This window comes from Plecotus auritus (assembly GCF_963455305.1).
Source record: "Plecotus auritus genome assembly, chromosome: 12".
Lineage (NCBI taxonomy): Eukaryota > Metazoa > Chordata > Mammalia > Chiroptera > Vespertilionidae > Plecotus > Plecotus auritus.
Genome location: NC_137778.1, coordinates 39,757,168 through 39,772,469, shown reverse-complemented (window position 1 = coordinate 39,772,469; position 15,302 = coordinate 39,757,168). Strand labels below are relative to the sequence as shown.

Here is a 15,302-nt window from a genome sequence, read left to right as displayed (position 1 = left end):
CCATGTTCTGTGTTAAGTCAACTAGCTCGTTCCTCCCTCCCAGCAAAGGGCCAGCCTCTCCTTGACAGACAGGCCTGTCGAATAGGACCTGCTCTTGTCTGAGTCAGGTGCTTTCCAAGCAGCAGGTTTACCCCTGAGTCAGCAAACACCTACTGACCCCACTGTACCAAGCTTGGGGCACTTGCCTCGCCTACCCTGCCCCCATCTTGACATTCCCCCTAAAGGATCTGATTTTCAGGGACAGAGAGGAGATGGGGACTAGCCAGCAGGTGGGGGGAAGAGCAGGACACAACCTCCTCCAGACCCCAAGGCCTCTAGTCAGAATCCGGGTTTACCTAAGAACCTGTTTCTTGCAGCAGCTCTGTCCCAGCCAAGACGTGCCAATCCCCTGCTTCCTCGGGTGCGTGTGACTGTCTGCAGCGGTGGCTCTGTGGTCCTAGGACTCAGGACGGGAGACACCTGTTAGACTGTCTACTCTGCCTGGGGGTGCAGGTGGCAGGGGAGTCTCTGGGCAGTGATTCTCAGCCCTGTCAGACCTTTACTCAAGTGTCCCATTCATCCAACTTGGACAGCCAAGACATGTGGGTTTCATCCTATACAAATTTCACCTTAAGAAAACACAAAACCTATAAAATAACTTCAACTGGGGAGGAGTGGGTGGAGGTGAATGAGCAAAAATGGCAGAAATTGGTAAGTACTGATGCTGGGTGATGGGTACATGGGGCATTATGTTCTGTTTGCTAAAAATATATATTTGGGGAATAAAAGAGAAATATATATTTGAAATTTTCCATAATAAAAAAAATTTTTAAGGAGACTTAGAAATGTTTGTTTTCTCTAGAAATCTCCCTTCTTGATCAAGAATCTTAAAGAAATTCATATTCTTTACCTAGTAATTCCACTTCCAGGAACCTTCCCAAAGGAAATAACTAGTGATACTAGCTATTGGAGTGCTATTTAAATAATGAAAAACTGCACAAAAGTCAATGTCCAACAATAGAGAATGGTTAAAGAAACTCTGGTGCCACCATGAAAGACATAGGAAAGTGCTTGTGACCTAAAATGTAAAAAATAAATTTTAAAAAATCAGAATACATAACTACATACCACGTGATCTTCATTTTGTTTTTAAAACGTCCGCACGTGCATGGAAAGACTGGAGAGAAATGCCCTACATGTCACAGGTGGTGTCTGTGCTTGGTGGACTCGTGGCAGGTTTTCTTTTTCATGGTCGCCTGAGTTGCCATCTTTTCTAGAATGAACTTGTATTACTTTGAAAGTAATTTTTAAATCTGGGTGTGCCCCTTTGACGGGAGAAAAGGTGGAAGGAAGAACATATTTTCATGCAAGTATCAGCCGTGAAATAAGACACTGGGACCGGGATAAATCTTAGAAGTTAGAAACTGCCTAAGTCCAATTTTCCCATTTTACAGATGAGAAGATTGAGGCTCAGAGGAGTCAAATGACCAGTCAAATGATCCCCTTGAAGGTCACCTCCCTGAGGACCTTCCGCTGCCCCATCCTTCCCTCACGTCCCACCCACCTCAGGTCCCTGCTCATGGCTGTGTCCTTCAGCCCCTCATCCCATCTCCCACCTGCCCAGGGAGAGCATCTGACTGACCTCCTGTGGGCATGTGCCCACGCCTTGGCAGAGGAGCACTGCCCACCTCATTCGCCAATTCCACCAAGGCCAAATCATGTGGGTCTGAGTAAATTCTTCTTCCTCTGGGGCCAAAAGATTCGCGTTCCCTATAGATAGCTGAATATTTGGCAAGGCAGGTTCCAACTTGGAGGTTTTTTCTCTTCTTTCTCATGCTCCCCGGGGGAATGGTGTGTGGCTGGGTGATGTAGGGGAGGGCAGATTAACAAGGTGCCCACCCCTCATCACCCTCCCCTTTTTTTCCTGGTGAACAGGCAGCAGCCACTGCCTCCTGTGCCCCATTTAAAATTGTGATCTGGATATTTTCATATCATTGTGCAGGGGGAGGGAGCAAGGACTTGTGTGCCTGACATACGCACTGAATATCCTTTGCGAATCTGTGCATCATGCAGACTGTACCCTTCCCAAGACAGGTCACTGGGTAAACGGAGGCGCTGTTGGGGAACTGACTTGCTCACAGAACGTAACTGAGGACTGCTGCCAGTTATGTCTCGGATTGAACTGTCTAAGTTTATGTCTTGCATCGTGAGAGCGCGAAGTGTTCAGTCTGAAATGGCTGCAGCAGAGCCAGCCACCCTGGATGGTGTAAATATCCCCAGGTGACAGGAAGTAAATTAGCACATGCTGGAACCACCATTTTCCCAGCAAACCTCCCCCGCGTGGGTCTCCTGAAAGGCCATGAAAAGAAATGGTCTTGGCCCGTGTGTCTCCAAAAGACCAAATGCAGACAGAGCGGGCTGAGCTATCTGCTGGCACAGATTAGGTACTTTAGCACCAGTGCTCAGGCCTCAGAGAGAGCCTGGCTGCTGGCAGACAGCCAACGCTGTCTTGTTTAATTTTTAGATTTGGCTGTTAAGTCTGGCCCAGCGTGAGTCTGTGTTTGGTTCGAGGTCTGAGGGTGGAGGATTCCTGGTGGGAAGGCCTGGGTTCTGACTCTGTGACCTTCCAGCTGTGTGACCTTGGACACGACATCTCACCCCGTTGAGAGTGTTTCCTCATCTGTACAAGGAAGGGAACAACCCCGCTCTGCTTGTCTGGGTGAAGGCAGACTGAAGCGGGAACTGAGAAGCACTAGGCTAATGACCGGCATGATACGTTCACGGGCTGTATCCTCTCTGCCTGCTCCGGGCTGAACCCTCTCTGCCTGCTCCGGGCTGAACCCTCTCTGCCTGCTCCGGGCTGAACCCTCTCTGCCTGCTCCGGGCTGAACCCTCTCTGCCTGCTCCGGGCTGAATCCTCTCTGCCTGCTCCGCTCAGTTCCGCATTGCACTTATTTACATAGCACTTATTTACATACCGTGGGTTTGACCCCTCATTCTTGCAGCAAAACCCTTTGGAACACATCATTTTTAGACCTGGAACTGATACATGTGGAATTGCCTGCCCTATTTATCTGAGGGTCCTCTGAGATAAGGAAAAGACTGGAATTAGGAGGGAAAATAGACCCCGAGAGATATTAGCCAAAGGCACAAAGAATTGCCATCCTGGTGTTTTTCCTTCCCCAGAGGACAGCGACGTCGAAATGCAAAGCCGAAGAGTCTCATCAAAAGTTAGCCTCACAGTCAAACTGTGCCCTTGTCCTCTGCATCTGTTCCCTCGGGAAGAAAGTGCTGAGTTTGTGTGTGGCGGCCCTGAGCCCCACCGGGCATGCTATCTGGTACCTATAAGTGTTGGGTGTACAATATATATTTGGTAAATATTTACAATAGAGGAAAATAAGAGAGGAGCTCTACAATTGTTCTCTTATCACCTTAAGTGTCTTGAACTACAGAAACTCACGTTTCGCTTATTTCCACAAGTCTGGGGTGCCGCTGCTTCTCAGACACACCATTTGTTATGTACCACAAAGAGTTAAAACGTGGCACGATGCTTCCTCCTCGTGTCAGTTATAAGTCACACATCATGATCTCACCGAGGCTAAAATGGGAAAGAAGCGGGCATCTTGGAACAGAGGAAATGCAGTGTGGCCCCTCTTCCAGAGGAAAAGCTTTCCCCTCGGGGCCTGGCGCATGCTGAGGTTAGCTGTCTCGTTTGCAGGCTCAGCTCCTTGCATTTACACGCGTTATGCATCCATGCTCTCATCAGGGTTGAGAGGCGACATTACATCTATTTTCCTTATGGACACAATAATACGAAGTAGTTCTGTGTTTTAATATAGTTTTAGGGCAGATTGTAAAATACTTGTCAGAGCCGAAGTCAAATGAATTCTGCGCTCTATTATTTATGACAAGACGTTTAAAAGAATAAACATTCATTCTGTCTTCTCTCTCCCAAGTAATGGTTTTTGTTGTCCTACTTAGTGGTTGATTTGGCTGTTGTGCTGCTGTTATTTAGCTTATTCGTAGTTCAAGTAAAGCAACTGAACTGTGAGCTTCCCACTGCATGGAGAAATCAGGTGCGAGCAGGCCCACAGGATGAGAGCACACCACCTGCGTGGGCTAAATATGACAATTTTAAAATGGGAGGTGGGAATGCATCGTCTTTCTGGGCAGAGGGGAGCCTGAGGAGTACAGGGTAAAAGAGATACAGCTTCTGTGACAATCCTTTGGAAATTTTTAATGGATAGTCCTTGCTCATAAATTCTACAGTTTGGGATAAGAAAAACTCCACCTGTTTCTAGTCTGTTCAGTACTATCAGGACATTACTTATACATAACAGCAAAGAGAGTCACCCCCAAAAAAGAAAAGAAAAGGAAAGGATTTCTAAAGGCTAGAGACCATGACTGGGTGGAGAGGAGTGCTCTAAATAATGATAGCTCCCATGATACCTTGCTCCCCACCAGGGTCTCAGGGTGTTCCTGTGTTGATGAGGGTCACTAGCTCTGGTGCTGGGGAGGAAGGGCGAGAAGCTGGTACGGTCTGATCAACACTCACGCGCGTTTTGCCCGCCGTTCTCTCCTCTGCAGTCTGAGTACCACTACGAGTACACGGCATGTGACAGCATGAGTTCCAGGTGGAGGGTTGCTGTGCCGCACACCCCAGGCCTCTGCACCAGCCTCCCGGACCCCGTCAAGGGCACCGAGTGCTGTAAGCAGCCATCCCGCTCCAGGGCCACCTGTCACTCAGCTTTAGCCTCTGCCCCAAGCCTCCTGCCATGCAAGCGGGGCCCTCCCTGACAGTGAAGCTGCCTTAAGGAATCAGGTCTTTTTCCCACTCAGTCCCCATCCTCAACCCTTTGGAGATTATCTCACAGATGCAAACTGGGTATCTGAATTCGCTTTTTAAAAAAAATTTAAATCCCATTAGGGTATAAAGTGTCAGTAATTCCAGCTGTGTGCCACGCAGATGCTTTTTTCAGTGTGCATACATTTCCCTTTTTGCCTGTGCACGCCTCCAGTCGACACTCACCAGCCACAATTGGTCATTAGAAAGACTGCAATTTGCTTTCGTCCTTGAAAAGGAAGCCAGAGAAGATGGATTTAAAACACACTGGGCATCACTTCAGGAAACAAGAACCTTCCCCGACTGGAGCTGAGACTGGAGCTGACTGTGCAATCAGCCACTGCTCTTGTTAGATATGCAAAGGGAGTAACAATACAAAGCAGGGACTAGAATCAAGGAACACTTGAAAATCTGGAAAGGAAATTGAGGGCATTTAAATTCTAAAATAAGCTTAGCATAGTGCCTGGTTCGGTAAGTGGGCAAATAAATACTTGTTAAATTAGTGAATGAATATTGCTAGGACCCGAGCAGAATGGAGGTGTGACTAATGGAAACAAATGAGCCATCTTCTGTTAACCGGGCCAGCGTTATCGAGCTCCTCCTATGTATCCATTCATTTGTCAGCAAGGCCTTTATGGAGAGCTCCTGTGTCAGTCACTGAGCCAGCGTCCCTGGAGGAGCTCAGGGCTGGCGGCAGGCTCCCATCCATATGATGTGTTAATACGAGGTGAAAAGGAATGGGAGCTATGGATACTTATTAGGGACCGGAACCACTTGAGCAAAAGTTTGGAGGCAGAAGAACACGTGATCTGGGATGAAGACAACACGGGCAAGGTGAGGATGGGGCTGGGCTGGAGAAAGGTCTGCAGTGGGAGATAAGCTGGAAAGGCTGGCTGAGAGCTTAATTCTGTAACCAAAGAGGAGCACCTGATTATTTTTTAATTAGCTCAATGTTTTAGAATGACACTTGTGACCACAAAATGAGCAGAAACATTAGAAACAGGCCACTAGTTAGGAGGACACTGCAGAGGGTGAGCTAACAGGTCATGAGAATCCCAACCTGCACGGTCAGTGGAACCGGAAAGGAGACAGAGACTCAAGGGGGAATTCAAGGCTGGAGGGCCAGGTGCCCTTCAGAGGGGTCGGCGTGAGAGACCACGGTGTCCTCTTCCCTGGAGAGGCCTCGGAATGGCCACGGCTACTCCCGTAGGAAACAAGATTGACTGGGATAAGCCCAAATCCCTCAGCAAGGCAGAGCTTCCACAGCCCCAAGTCTGTTTCTTTTTTAAATGACAGCTTTATTGAGATATAATTTGCATGTCATAAAAATTCACCTCTAAGCGTAAAGTTCACTTAGTTTTTAGAATATTCAGAGTTGCATAACCATCACCACTATTTAATCTCAGAACACTATCATCTCCCCAAAAAGAGACATCAAATCCACCAGCCATCTCTCCCCCAAGTCCCTGGCCCCACAAATTCACCATGTGTCTCTGTGGATTTGCCTGTCTGGACCTTCCATGTTAACGGACTTGGACAAGACGTGCATGGCTCTAATGCTTAGTGGGCCCAATGCCTAGACCTCCACCCTCGGCTCCTCCCTTTAGGGTGCCCAGAACCTGCCCACTCCTCCTGGGGCAGCAGCGGCCTCACCACCCCACCCTTGTCCTTGCTTTGTGTTCCAGCCTTTTCTTGCAAAGCTGGGGAGTTTCTGGACATGAAGGACCAGTCCTGTAAGCCCTGCACTGAGGGCCGCTACTCCCTGGGCACGGGCATCCGGTTCGATGAGTGGGACGAGCTGCCTCATGGCTTTGCCAGCCTCTCATCCAACGTGGAGACCAACGACAGCACCAACGAGTCCACTGAGAACTGCACTTTGTGAGTCACCTCCCACCCACGAGCTCCCTCCTCCCCGTGCTGGGAAGAGGCTCAGGGGCACTCCTGCTCTGCAGGCGGGCAGGGAGGGTGGAGAGGAGGGAGCCCAGGGTGAGGGCTGGAGCAGGTGCCCACAGCACTGTTAGGTGGGACGTCCGTCCACCTTGGCCCCTTCACTGACATAAGCTTCCTAGTGATGGACAAGCATTTGTGGCAGGAGAAAAACATGGGGAAATAGAGAGAGGTCAGTAAGATGGCCACGGGTCCAATGGCCCAGTCCATTTAAAACAAAATCCAATTGCATTTCCACCATGGAATTCTGGGTCAGCCAATACACATCCTCACCTTGATGGCAACACAGTGGGTGAAGCACCGGGCATCTTCCTAGCTTTGGTGCTAACTTCTAAAACTGGACTGCCAACCCCGAGGTGTAGGGGGGATAGAGCAGGACCAGAGCTTCGGTCTGTGGTGGCTTTCAAATCCTTTGAGACTCCAGTGAGTGAAAATTTCCCAGCTCAAACGGAGATATTTGTAGTAATGGAAAAGCTCAGCTCAGGGTGCTTGTAGAACTGGTAAGCTTTCCTTGTCACAATCTTTGAATACATAACGCCAGGGGTAGGAATGAATGACATGCCTTCTGTTGTTCAGCACTATTCCGGATGCCTTAATCCTCACGAGAACCCTGTGAAATAGGTATGACTGTCCCCATTTCACAGGTGAGGACCTGGAGGCTCAGCGAGTGACTCGTCCTTGGTTACCCAGCTTACAGCTGGTGAGCCTGGAACTCGCACCCGGTCCCAAGCTTTCTACTGCCCCAAGCTGCCACCTTCAAATGATGCAGTGTGTGCGAGGCAACGCGGGGTCCTAGGGGAGGAAGTGGGGGGATGCATGGATGTAAAAGACCATCGTCCACTGCTCTTTGTTAAATATTGGCGAAGAATATGGGAGAAAAGTACATCCATGAAAGTGTCTCCCATGCCCGAGCAATCAAAAAGACAGAAAGGAGTGAAGAACTGTATTAACGCTTGGATTTCTGAAACGGGAGCAGTGTCTCCCATTCTTACACTTTAACCTCCTAGAAGTAGCCTTGTCAGAGCCAGGCAGCAGGCATTTCAGAGTCCAGTTTGAGTTCAGACTGTGTCAAAATCATTAGCACGACAACACTGCCTTCGAGAGAAAGCTGGAGCGGGTTAAAGCCGGAAGGAGAGGGAATGTAGGTTAAGACAACCAACCCCATCTGTGTCCTAACAGAGAACGTGGCTGAGCCGACCCAGGTACAGGCCTGGCTCACTCAATCAATTCCTACTCGAGCGAGAAAGGGTTTCTCTCTGTCTGGGGACTGCACTGAAGTCCAGAAATCATTACCTCTCAGTGGGGCAGGGTGTGGGCTGGCTAATAAAACAGCCTGTGTTTCCACGACACAGATCCTGAAGGGCCTGGATCTCAAAGTGTCCAGGACATCCCTGGGCGGGGGAAGGAGGGTTCTTCTCTAGAAATAGAGAGCAGATGCCCATCCAGAGAGGCTTTGTGATTTCCCCACCATCCCACAGAAAGGCAATAGTTGAGCTGCTATTGACCTGAATCCATGTCCACTGCCTCCAAACTAATCCCAGCCAGCACCACCTCCTGCCGGTTCTGCCTCTAACACCTCCCAGCTAGTACCTCCTTCCACTCCCAGCCTTCTCCAGGCCACTGTCCACTCAGCAGCCAGATTGATTTTCTTAAAACACAAATACAACCACAGGACTTTCCTGCTGAAAATTCTGGATGCTATGGACTCGTACTGCTCTTGGAATGAAATCCAGTACCTGCCCCGACTGGCCTCTGCGCTCTGCCCCTTTCTCCAGCCTCTCCAAGCACCGTCCCTCTTGCTTACTATGCTCTAGCCAGGCTGGCCACCACGCTCTCTGTCCCTCCTCAGGGCTTAAGTGTGACTTCCTCAAAGAAGTCATTCCTGACCCCACAGGCTCCTGTTACACACTCTTGCTTCATCTTCTCCTTATGGCACTTATCACAGTTATTACTATGGGATTAATTATGTGATTAGCTAAGCTTCTGTCTCTCAACTATAAATAGAATGCAAGCTTCAAGAGGGAGGGGACCAGGTCTGTCTTTTGTTGTATGTCCAGCATCTAACATCTGGCACAAAGTCAACATGAAATAAATAACTGGGGACAAAATAGGACAATCCTTCAGGGACTCCTTCTTGGTTCCTGGCTAAATGTCCCATGGCCAAGGTGCTGGAAACAGCCCTTAGATCCATGACTGGGATAAGCAAGAGGGAACAGGAGTGAAGGAGGAGTGATACAGAAAGGATGTTGTATGTTAGAGGAGAAGAAAGGACAGAAGCCAAGCAGTATGAAGGCGAAACAAGAATGAGAGCAAGATATATGTGAATATTAAAAAGGTTTTCAAACATGGGAAGCCTCTAAATTTTCCTGTGCGGTGTCTTCTTTCTAACCTGAACTTATAAAATAATGCCACACAGCGGGAGCCAGGCGGTGCCTGGGGGGCCACCACGTGAGAATGCTTCTTACAGCACTTGCTTCTCTTTGCCCAGGGCCCTGGGGAAACAAAGCAGGGACTAGTATAAGCAGATCACAGCTAAATGACCGTGAGCAAATTTCCCAACTACTCCGGAGCCTCAGCTTCCTCCTCCTAAAAACAGCATTCCTCTCATAGGCAGTGGTAAGAATCAGATGAGATGATAAGAGTAAGAATTTGGAGCAATGCCTGGCACTAGAAATCGGTGCAGACATGTTGTTCTGATTGAGTGTGAAGTGAGCTGCGCCAGGGACAGCTCCGACAAACCCCAGAATTGTGATGTGTTTTGCAAATGTAAGCCATTATGGCACCCTTTTAATTATTCATCCAACTTCAGCAGTTATTTATAGCTGATGCCGGGGAGCACATCAGCATTCAGTGCTGTCTCTTTTAACAGGAGAAATCAATCCCATTACGTTAGTGCGGGGATCTTGCATGAGCTCAGCGTAGGTACTTTGGATACGCTTCCATGCGAGAATGACACTAACGGTTGAAGAGCTGGAAGTGCCATTGCTACTCTGACAAACAGGAGGAAACCAGGGGACTCAACTGAGGTCCCCTTACTGGGACATTATTAGTCACTGGAGACCTGAGCTGCTTTCAAGCAAAACAGTGAAATAGTGGGGGCATAATGTGGGGCCACCTCTTGGTTCCTTGATCCAGAGGTCGTTCTCTTTAAAAATATATATATACATTTTTTATTGATTTCAAAGAGGAAGGGAGAGAGAGAGATAGGAACATCCATGATGAGAGAGAATCATTGATTAGCTGCTTCTTACAAGCCCCATACTAGGGATTGAGCCTACAAAGCAGGCATGTGCCCTGACCAGGAATCAAACCGTGACCTCCTGGTTACAGGTCGATGCTCAACCACTCAGCCACGCTGGCCAGGCTCAGAAGTCATTTTTTACTGAGCATTTTCAGGTCTAAGCTTTCGCGTGTGAATCACAAATCAAGAATTCCCCCAGAGACCTAGAAGGTCACATGAAGCTGGTCGGCCGTGCCCCTGACAGTGAACTTGGCCCCCGTTTCAACCCACAGGTCCAAGTGGGTTCCCCTGGGCGACTACATCGCCTCCAACACGGACGAGTGCACGGCCACACTGATGTATGCCGTCAACCTGAAGCAGTCGGGCACCGTCAACTTCGAATACTACTACGCAGACTCCAACATCATCTTTGAGTTTTTTGTAAGCCGTTGGCCAAGGGGGAGGGTGGGCGGCTGAGGCTCTCCACGGCTCAGATGCACCTGCAGGAATCACAAGCCCAGTCCTGTTGGGAAATCGCCACAGTTGTTACCCTCTGGAGAGAACTGTGGGCAGAAGGAGCTGAGGCTTCAAGAGGCGAGGGATTCTGAGGGGAGGAGAAGCGTCTGGGAATCCTGGGGGTTTCGCCCTGCTCAGACACGTGCACAGCCTGTAACGGCTTCTCTGAGTTACCGGTTATGTCCTTGTTGTCGGTGCCTGACGTTTTGTGTGTGTGACTAGCTCCTGCCCTACTTCAAGACTCGTTCGTTCTGAGCTCTGTTCCTAAAGGAAATTGGCAACTCTTCTCCCACAAGAAGGGGCCTCTGGAAGGCTGCCGAAGCGTGGGGGAAGGAACCCATTTCCTTAGAAGACTCTGACCCCAAACTCCTGCTGCCTCAGGTCCAGAATGACCAGTGCCAGCCCAATGCAGATGACTCCCGGTGGATGAGGACCACAGAGAAAGGATGGGAATTCCACAGTGTGAGCATCAGGCCAGCTTTCCTGCAGCCTCTGCTGGAGATGCAGCCGTTCCTAGAAATCCCCGAAAAGGGACCAAGGGCCTTTCCTCCAAGGAGTGCGTCCTCCCAGCCCAGGCCTCCACCCCTCCTTCCCTAGAGGACAGGGAAGGATATGATGAGGGTACTGCAGTCTGACATGATGAGGATACTGCAGTCTGACATGATGAGGATACTGCAGTTCCTCTCTTGAGTTGACGAAACATGGGTGTGGGCTGTCTTGCTGCACCAATGGCTTGACCCCCAAGGATCAGCAGCCTTTTTAAAGGCCAGGTCTTCTGGGGGCAGGAGATGGATAAGGAGAATCAGAGAAGCAGCAGGAATTCCATTCCCCCTACCGTCAGACCCCTTCATCAGTCTCGCTGTAGAGTTGCTCATGGTGTATGTGACTGAGGGTGGGAGATGGTTGCAGAGGAGGCTCAGAAGACAGAGGAGGAAGGCCAAGACAAGGGCAAGTGCAAAGCTGAGGAAGTGAGGGGGAGGATCAGAATAGGCACTGCTATGTGGACTGTAAGAGGAGGGGTCCCAGCAAGAGACGGCGCCAACGCCTCCTGTCTGTGGTTGTAGGTAAAGCTAAACCGAGGCAATAACGTCCTCTACTGGAGAACCACAGCCTTCTCAGTGTGGTCCAAAGTCTCCAAGCCTGTGCTCGTGAGAAACATCGTCATCACAGGTATGGAGAGGGGGCGGGGCCTGGGTCTGCTGCTGAGCTTCTGGCCTTGTGACTCTGTAGGAGGAAAGTGGGGGCCAGTCCCCAGGGGGCTCAGTCTCTAGGCTCAGGTTTTGCTTTGCTATGTTCTTCCTTCCCAGGGGTGGCCTACACTTCGGAATGCTTCCCCTGCAAACCCGGCACATATGCAGACGAGCAGGGCTCCTCTTTCTGCAAACTCTGTCCAGAAAATTCTTATTCGAACAAGGAAGAAACTTCTTGCCACCAGTGTGACCCCGACAAATACTCAGGTGATGTTTCTGAGGGCAGGAAGGATTTGGAGGGAGATACCTACAAGCACAGGGAGAAACAGGCCGCGGAGCCATCCTTCTGGTCAAGCTCCAGACCGGTCATTCTTAAACCCTTGCTTTCTGGGCCCTGGAAGAACCTTGCCAACCCACGTCCTACCAGTCGCCCTGGAAATAAAAATGGAATCATTTGATAGGCATTCATTGAGCTTCTACTATCTGCCACGGCCTATTCTAGGTGTTTGGAATATATTGGTGAACAAAATAGACAAAGTGCCCTGTCTTCATGGAATTTACATGCTGGAGGGGGTAAGACAGACAATAAACAACAAATATATAAAAGTTTATATTGTGTGTTAGACAGTAAGAAGTACATGGCATGGCATGTGGTTGAGTATCAACCTATGAACCAGGGGCCCTGGCTCAGGCAGTCCACTGGTTGGCAAGGGGGCCAATCTCGAAGACAGGTTCTGAAAAAACTAGTAGTGAGAGAGAGAGAGTCCCTTTTCTCCCCCTGCAAACACTCATAACTAGCTATTTCATTTATTCTTTCTCACACAGAACCATACACAAACCCAGCTCAAGGCGTGCTCTCAAGCAGACCCCATATCCCTACACAGACACACCCAACCTTAACACAGGTGTTACAGTATGTGTTGGCTCAGCCAAGACCCGCCACTGACCTTGTGAACTGCTTATTTTTACTCTATTCCTAAAACAAAAATCCTGTTTTTCTCCACGGATCTTGCCAGAGGAGTCTAGATTTCAGCAAAACAGGAATGTTCAGATGTTGGGGGAAGTTTTTGTCTATATGTCTAAATTCCTGTTCTTCCACTTGACTTTCTTATTCTTCTTCCCTGCTCGGTCAATGGCAGCCTTTGTTAGTCTAAGTCTCCAGCCCTTTCCAGCCCAGCTGCTGTACAAGGGTTTGAATGGCAAGGTGGTTCTAAAAAACTACCTATGAGTATTTTGATCAACTCTATGTAAACCGATTTTTATCCAGAGAGCTGTTATGAAGTGTCAGGTTGGGAGTCTGAATTCTTGGAGTCTATTCTTCTGCCACCGATTTCCCACTCCACCCCTTTGGCTGGGGCGTGAGTTTTTACTATGAAGAACAAGGTCAGCCTGTCGACCACCTACCAGCTAGGGGTACAAAGAGGGTTACATTTCTTTGGGACTTGACTCGTCCAGAATACAGGGTCAATGGGAAGCTGCAGAGAGAGTCTGATGAGAGCCGATGATGGAGTGCACATGAAGGAAGTGACCAAAGACCCGGGGAACCTTTAGTCACCCATTTACAAATACGTCCTGAGTGTCTGGTAGGTGCCAGGGCTTGGCTTGGTGCTAGGGTTAGAGCTGGTGCCTGCCTCCCAGCTTATGCTGAAAAGGGGAAACGTGGTTATGGAAACATCTAAGTGTAGTAACTTCATGGCGTAGGAGGCGCTGGGATAGGAGCGCCGAGTGCAGGGTGCAGTGGAGGCGAAGAAGGAAAGCGGTCATTCCTCCCTAGGGAGAGAGGAAAGGCTTCGTTAGCTGTGGTCTCGAGAGATGAACTGGGTCTTGAAAGACAAGTTGGTGATTTGATGGGGCAGGAAGTTCTGGAAGAATGTGAGCCAAAGCCAGAAGGCTCGGAACTTCGAGTGACTAGCATGGCAGGAGCTTACTTGGAGAGGCGGGCAGGGAACAGACTATGGACCAGTCCTTCTGTGCCACTGCTCAAAAATGGAGATTTGACCCTTTCAGCGGGGTGGGGGGCCACTAGAGAATTTAAGCTGGGGGCATGACCTGGATTGTGCTTTTGAAAGACCACTCTGGCTGCCATTTGGAAAATGGGTGAGGAAAGGAATGGCTGGCTGGAGGCAAAGGTCCCAGTGGGGAGATTTTACAACAGGCCCAGGTATCCAGGACCTAGACTAAGGCAGAGCCCCTGGGGGAAGAGATGTTACGTACAAAAGCCAGACTGAAAGCATTTTCCTCATTGATACCTAAACCTTGACCATTAGGATTAGTTCCTTTGTGTTACATTTCATAGTTAGAGATTCATTCCTAAGAGAACAGTCTGGGGTTTAGAGCATGGACCCCAGAACTGAATCACTGCGGTTCAAATCTCTAGTGTACCGTTTACTAGCTTCGCCACCTTGGGCAAGTTATTTGTGCCTCAGTGTTATCATCTGTAAAATGGAATGACAGTAACCATATCTACCTCGTAGGTCACTGTAGGGATTAAGTAATACAGGTGGAGGATTTAGAACAGTGCCTGGCATGTAGTGAGCACTGACTTTATTCATTCATTTACGTTAAGGCCTGTCCCAGCAGTCCTCTGCTAATAAAAAAATGCTATTGGCACAGATAGCAATAATGATATGTCATTGTATGGCACCTTACAAATGACAAAATATTAGCTCATTTATCATTCATAGCATTGTAGAGTGACTTCCCCATTTACAAACGAATCAAGATCAGCTCAGAGAGGCTCAGGGATCTGCCCAGAATCTGAGGTGGTGTCTGAACCTGGCCTGTTTTCTTCTGATAAAGTGTATCAGAATGAGAACCCTATGCTCCTGAGGCGCGGGGAAGACCCTGAAAGGAAGAAGAAGGTGCAAAAAGAGGAGTTGGAGGCCCCAAGATAAACTTTATTTCCTTACAGTCTGGCCAGGCCCAATCCTGCAGGAATCACTTTTCATTTCCCCAAACATCTAGGCCAATCTTTCAAATTTGACTAGTGCCCAACTTAAACACCATGATGAAACCTGAGCCAGGTGAGTGAGGTCTGTCGCAGCATTTGGGTTAATCATTTATTAACACCACCTTAGCAGTTGTCCATGTGTAAACAGCTGGACTATTTTTGCTGAAACCTGGAGCTAGCATGTCAGGCTGTGCAAATATTTGACAAGCAGAGAAAGGCCCCAGTGTGGAATGCACTTTCTTTTTCTTGTCTTTTCATTTTTTAAATATATATATATATATATATATATATATATATATATATATATGTATATATGTATATATATATATATATATATGTATATGTATATTTTATTGATTTTAGAGAGGAACAGAGAGGGAGAGAGAGATAGAAACATTAACGATGAGAGAGAATCATTGATCGGTTGCCTGCTGCACGTCCCCCACTGGGGATTCAGCCTGCATCCCGGGCATGTGCCCTGATGAGAATCAAACTGTGATCCCCTGGTTCATAGGTTGATGCTCAACCACTGAGCCACACCAGCCGGGCTGGAACGCATTTTCCAACAAGCAGCTTGCAATTTGCTAAACCCAATACATAAGGGTCCTGGGAATTGGTGTGTTTTCAGCATCTGCCCCCAAAGTTCTCCTGGCCAAG

At 48.8% G+C, this 15,302-nt stretch overlaps 1 protein-coding gene across 4 annotated transcripts in view; it reads left to right on the top strand.

Annotated features, from left to right (window-relative positions):
• ELAPOR1 (endosome-lysosome associated apoptosis and autophagy regulator 1) overlaps positions 1–15,302 on the top strand; it is a 46,383-nt gene that overhangs the window by 12,673 nt on the left and 18,408 nt on the right. For all 4 annotated transcript variants that reach the window (XM_080648796.1, XM_080648798.1, XM_080648797.1 and 1 more), the window contains 6 exons: positions 4,567–4,687; positions 6,508–6,700; positions 10,283–10,430; positions 10,887–10,967; positions 11,570–11,675; positions 11,813–11,962. In XM_080648796.1, the coding sequence (XP_080504922.1) occupies positions 4,567–4,687; positions 6,508–6,700; positions 10,283–10,430; positions 10,887–10,967; positions 11,570–11,675; positions 11,813–11,962 (799 nt within the window). The remainder of the gene's footprint in view (positions 1–4,566; positions 4,688–6,507; positions 6,701–10,282; positions 10,431–10,886; positions 10,968–11,569; positions 11,676–11,812; positions 11,963–15,302) is intronic.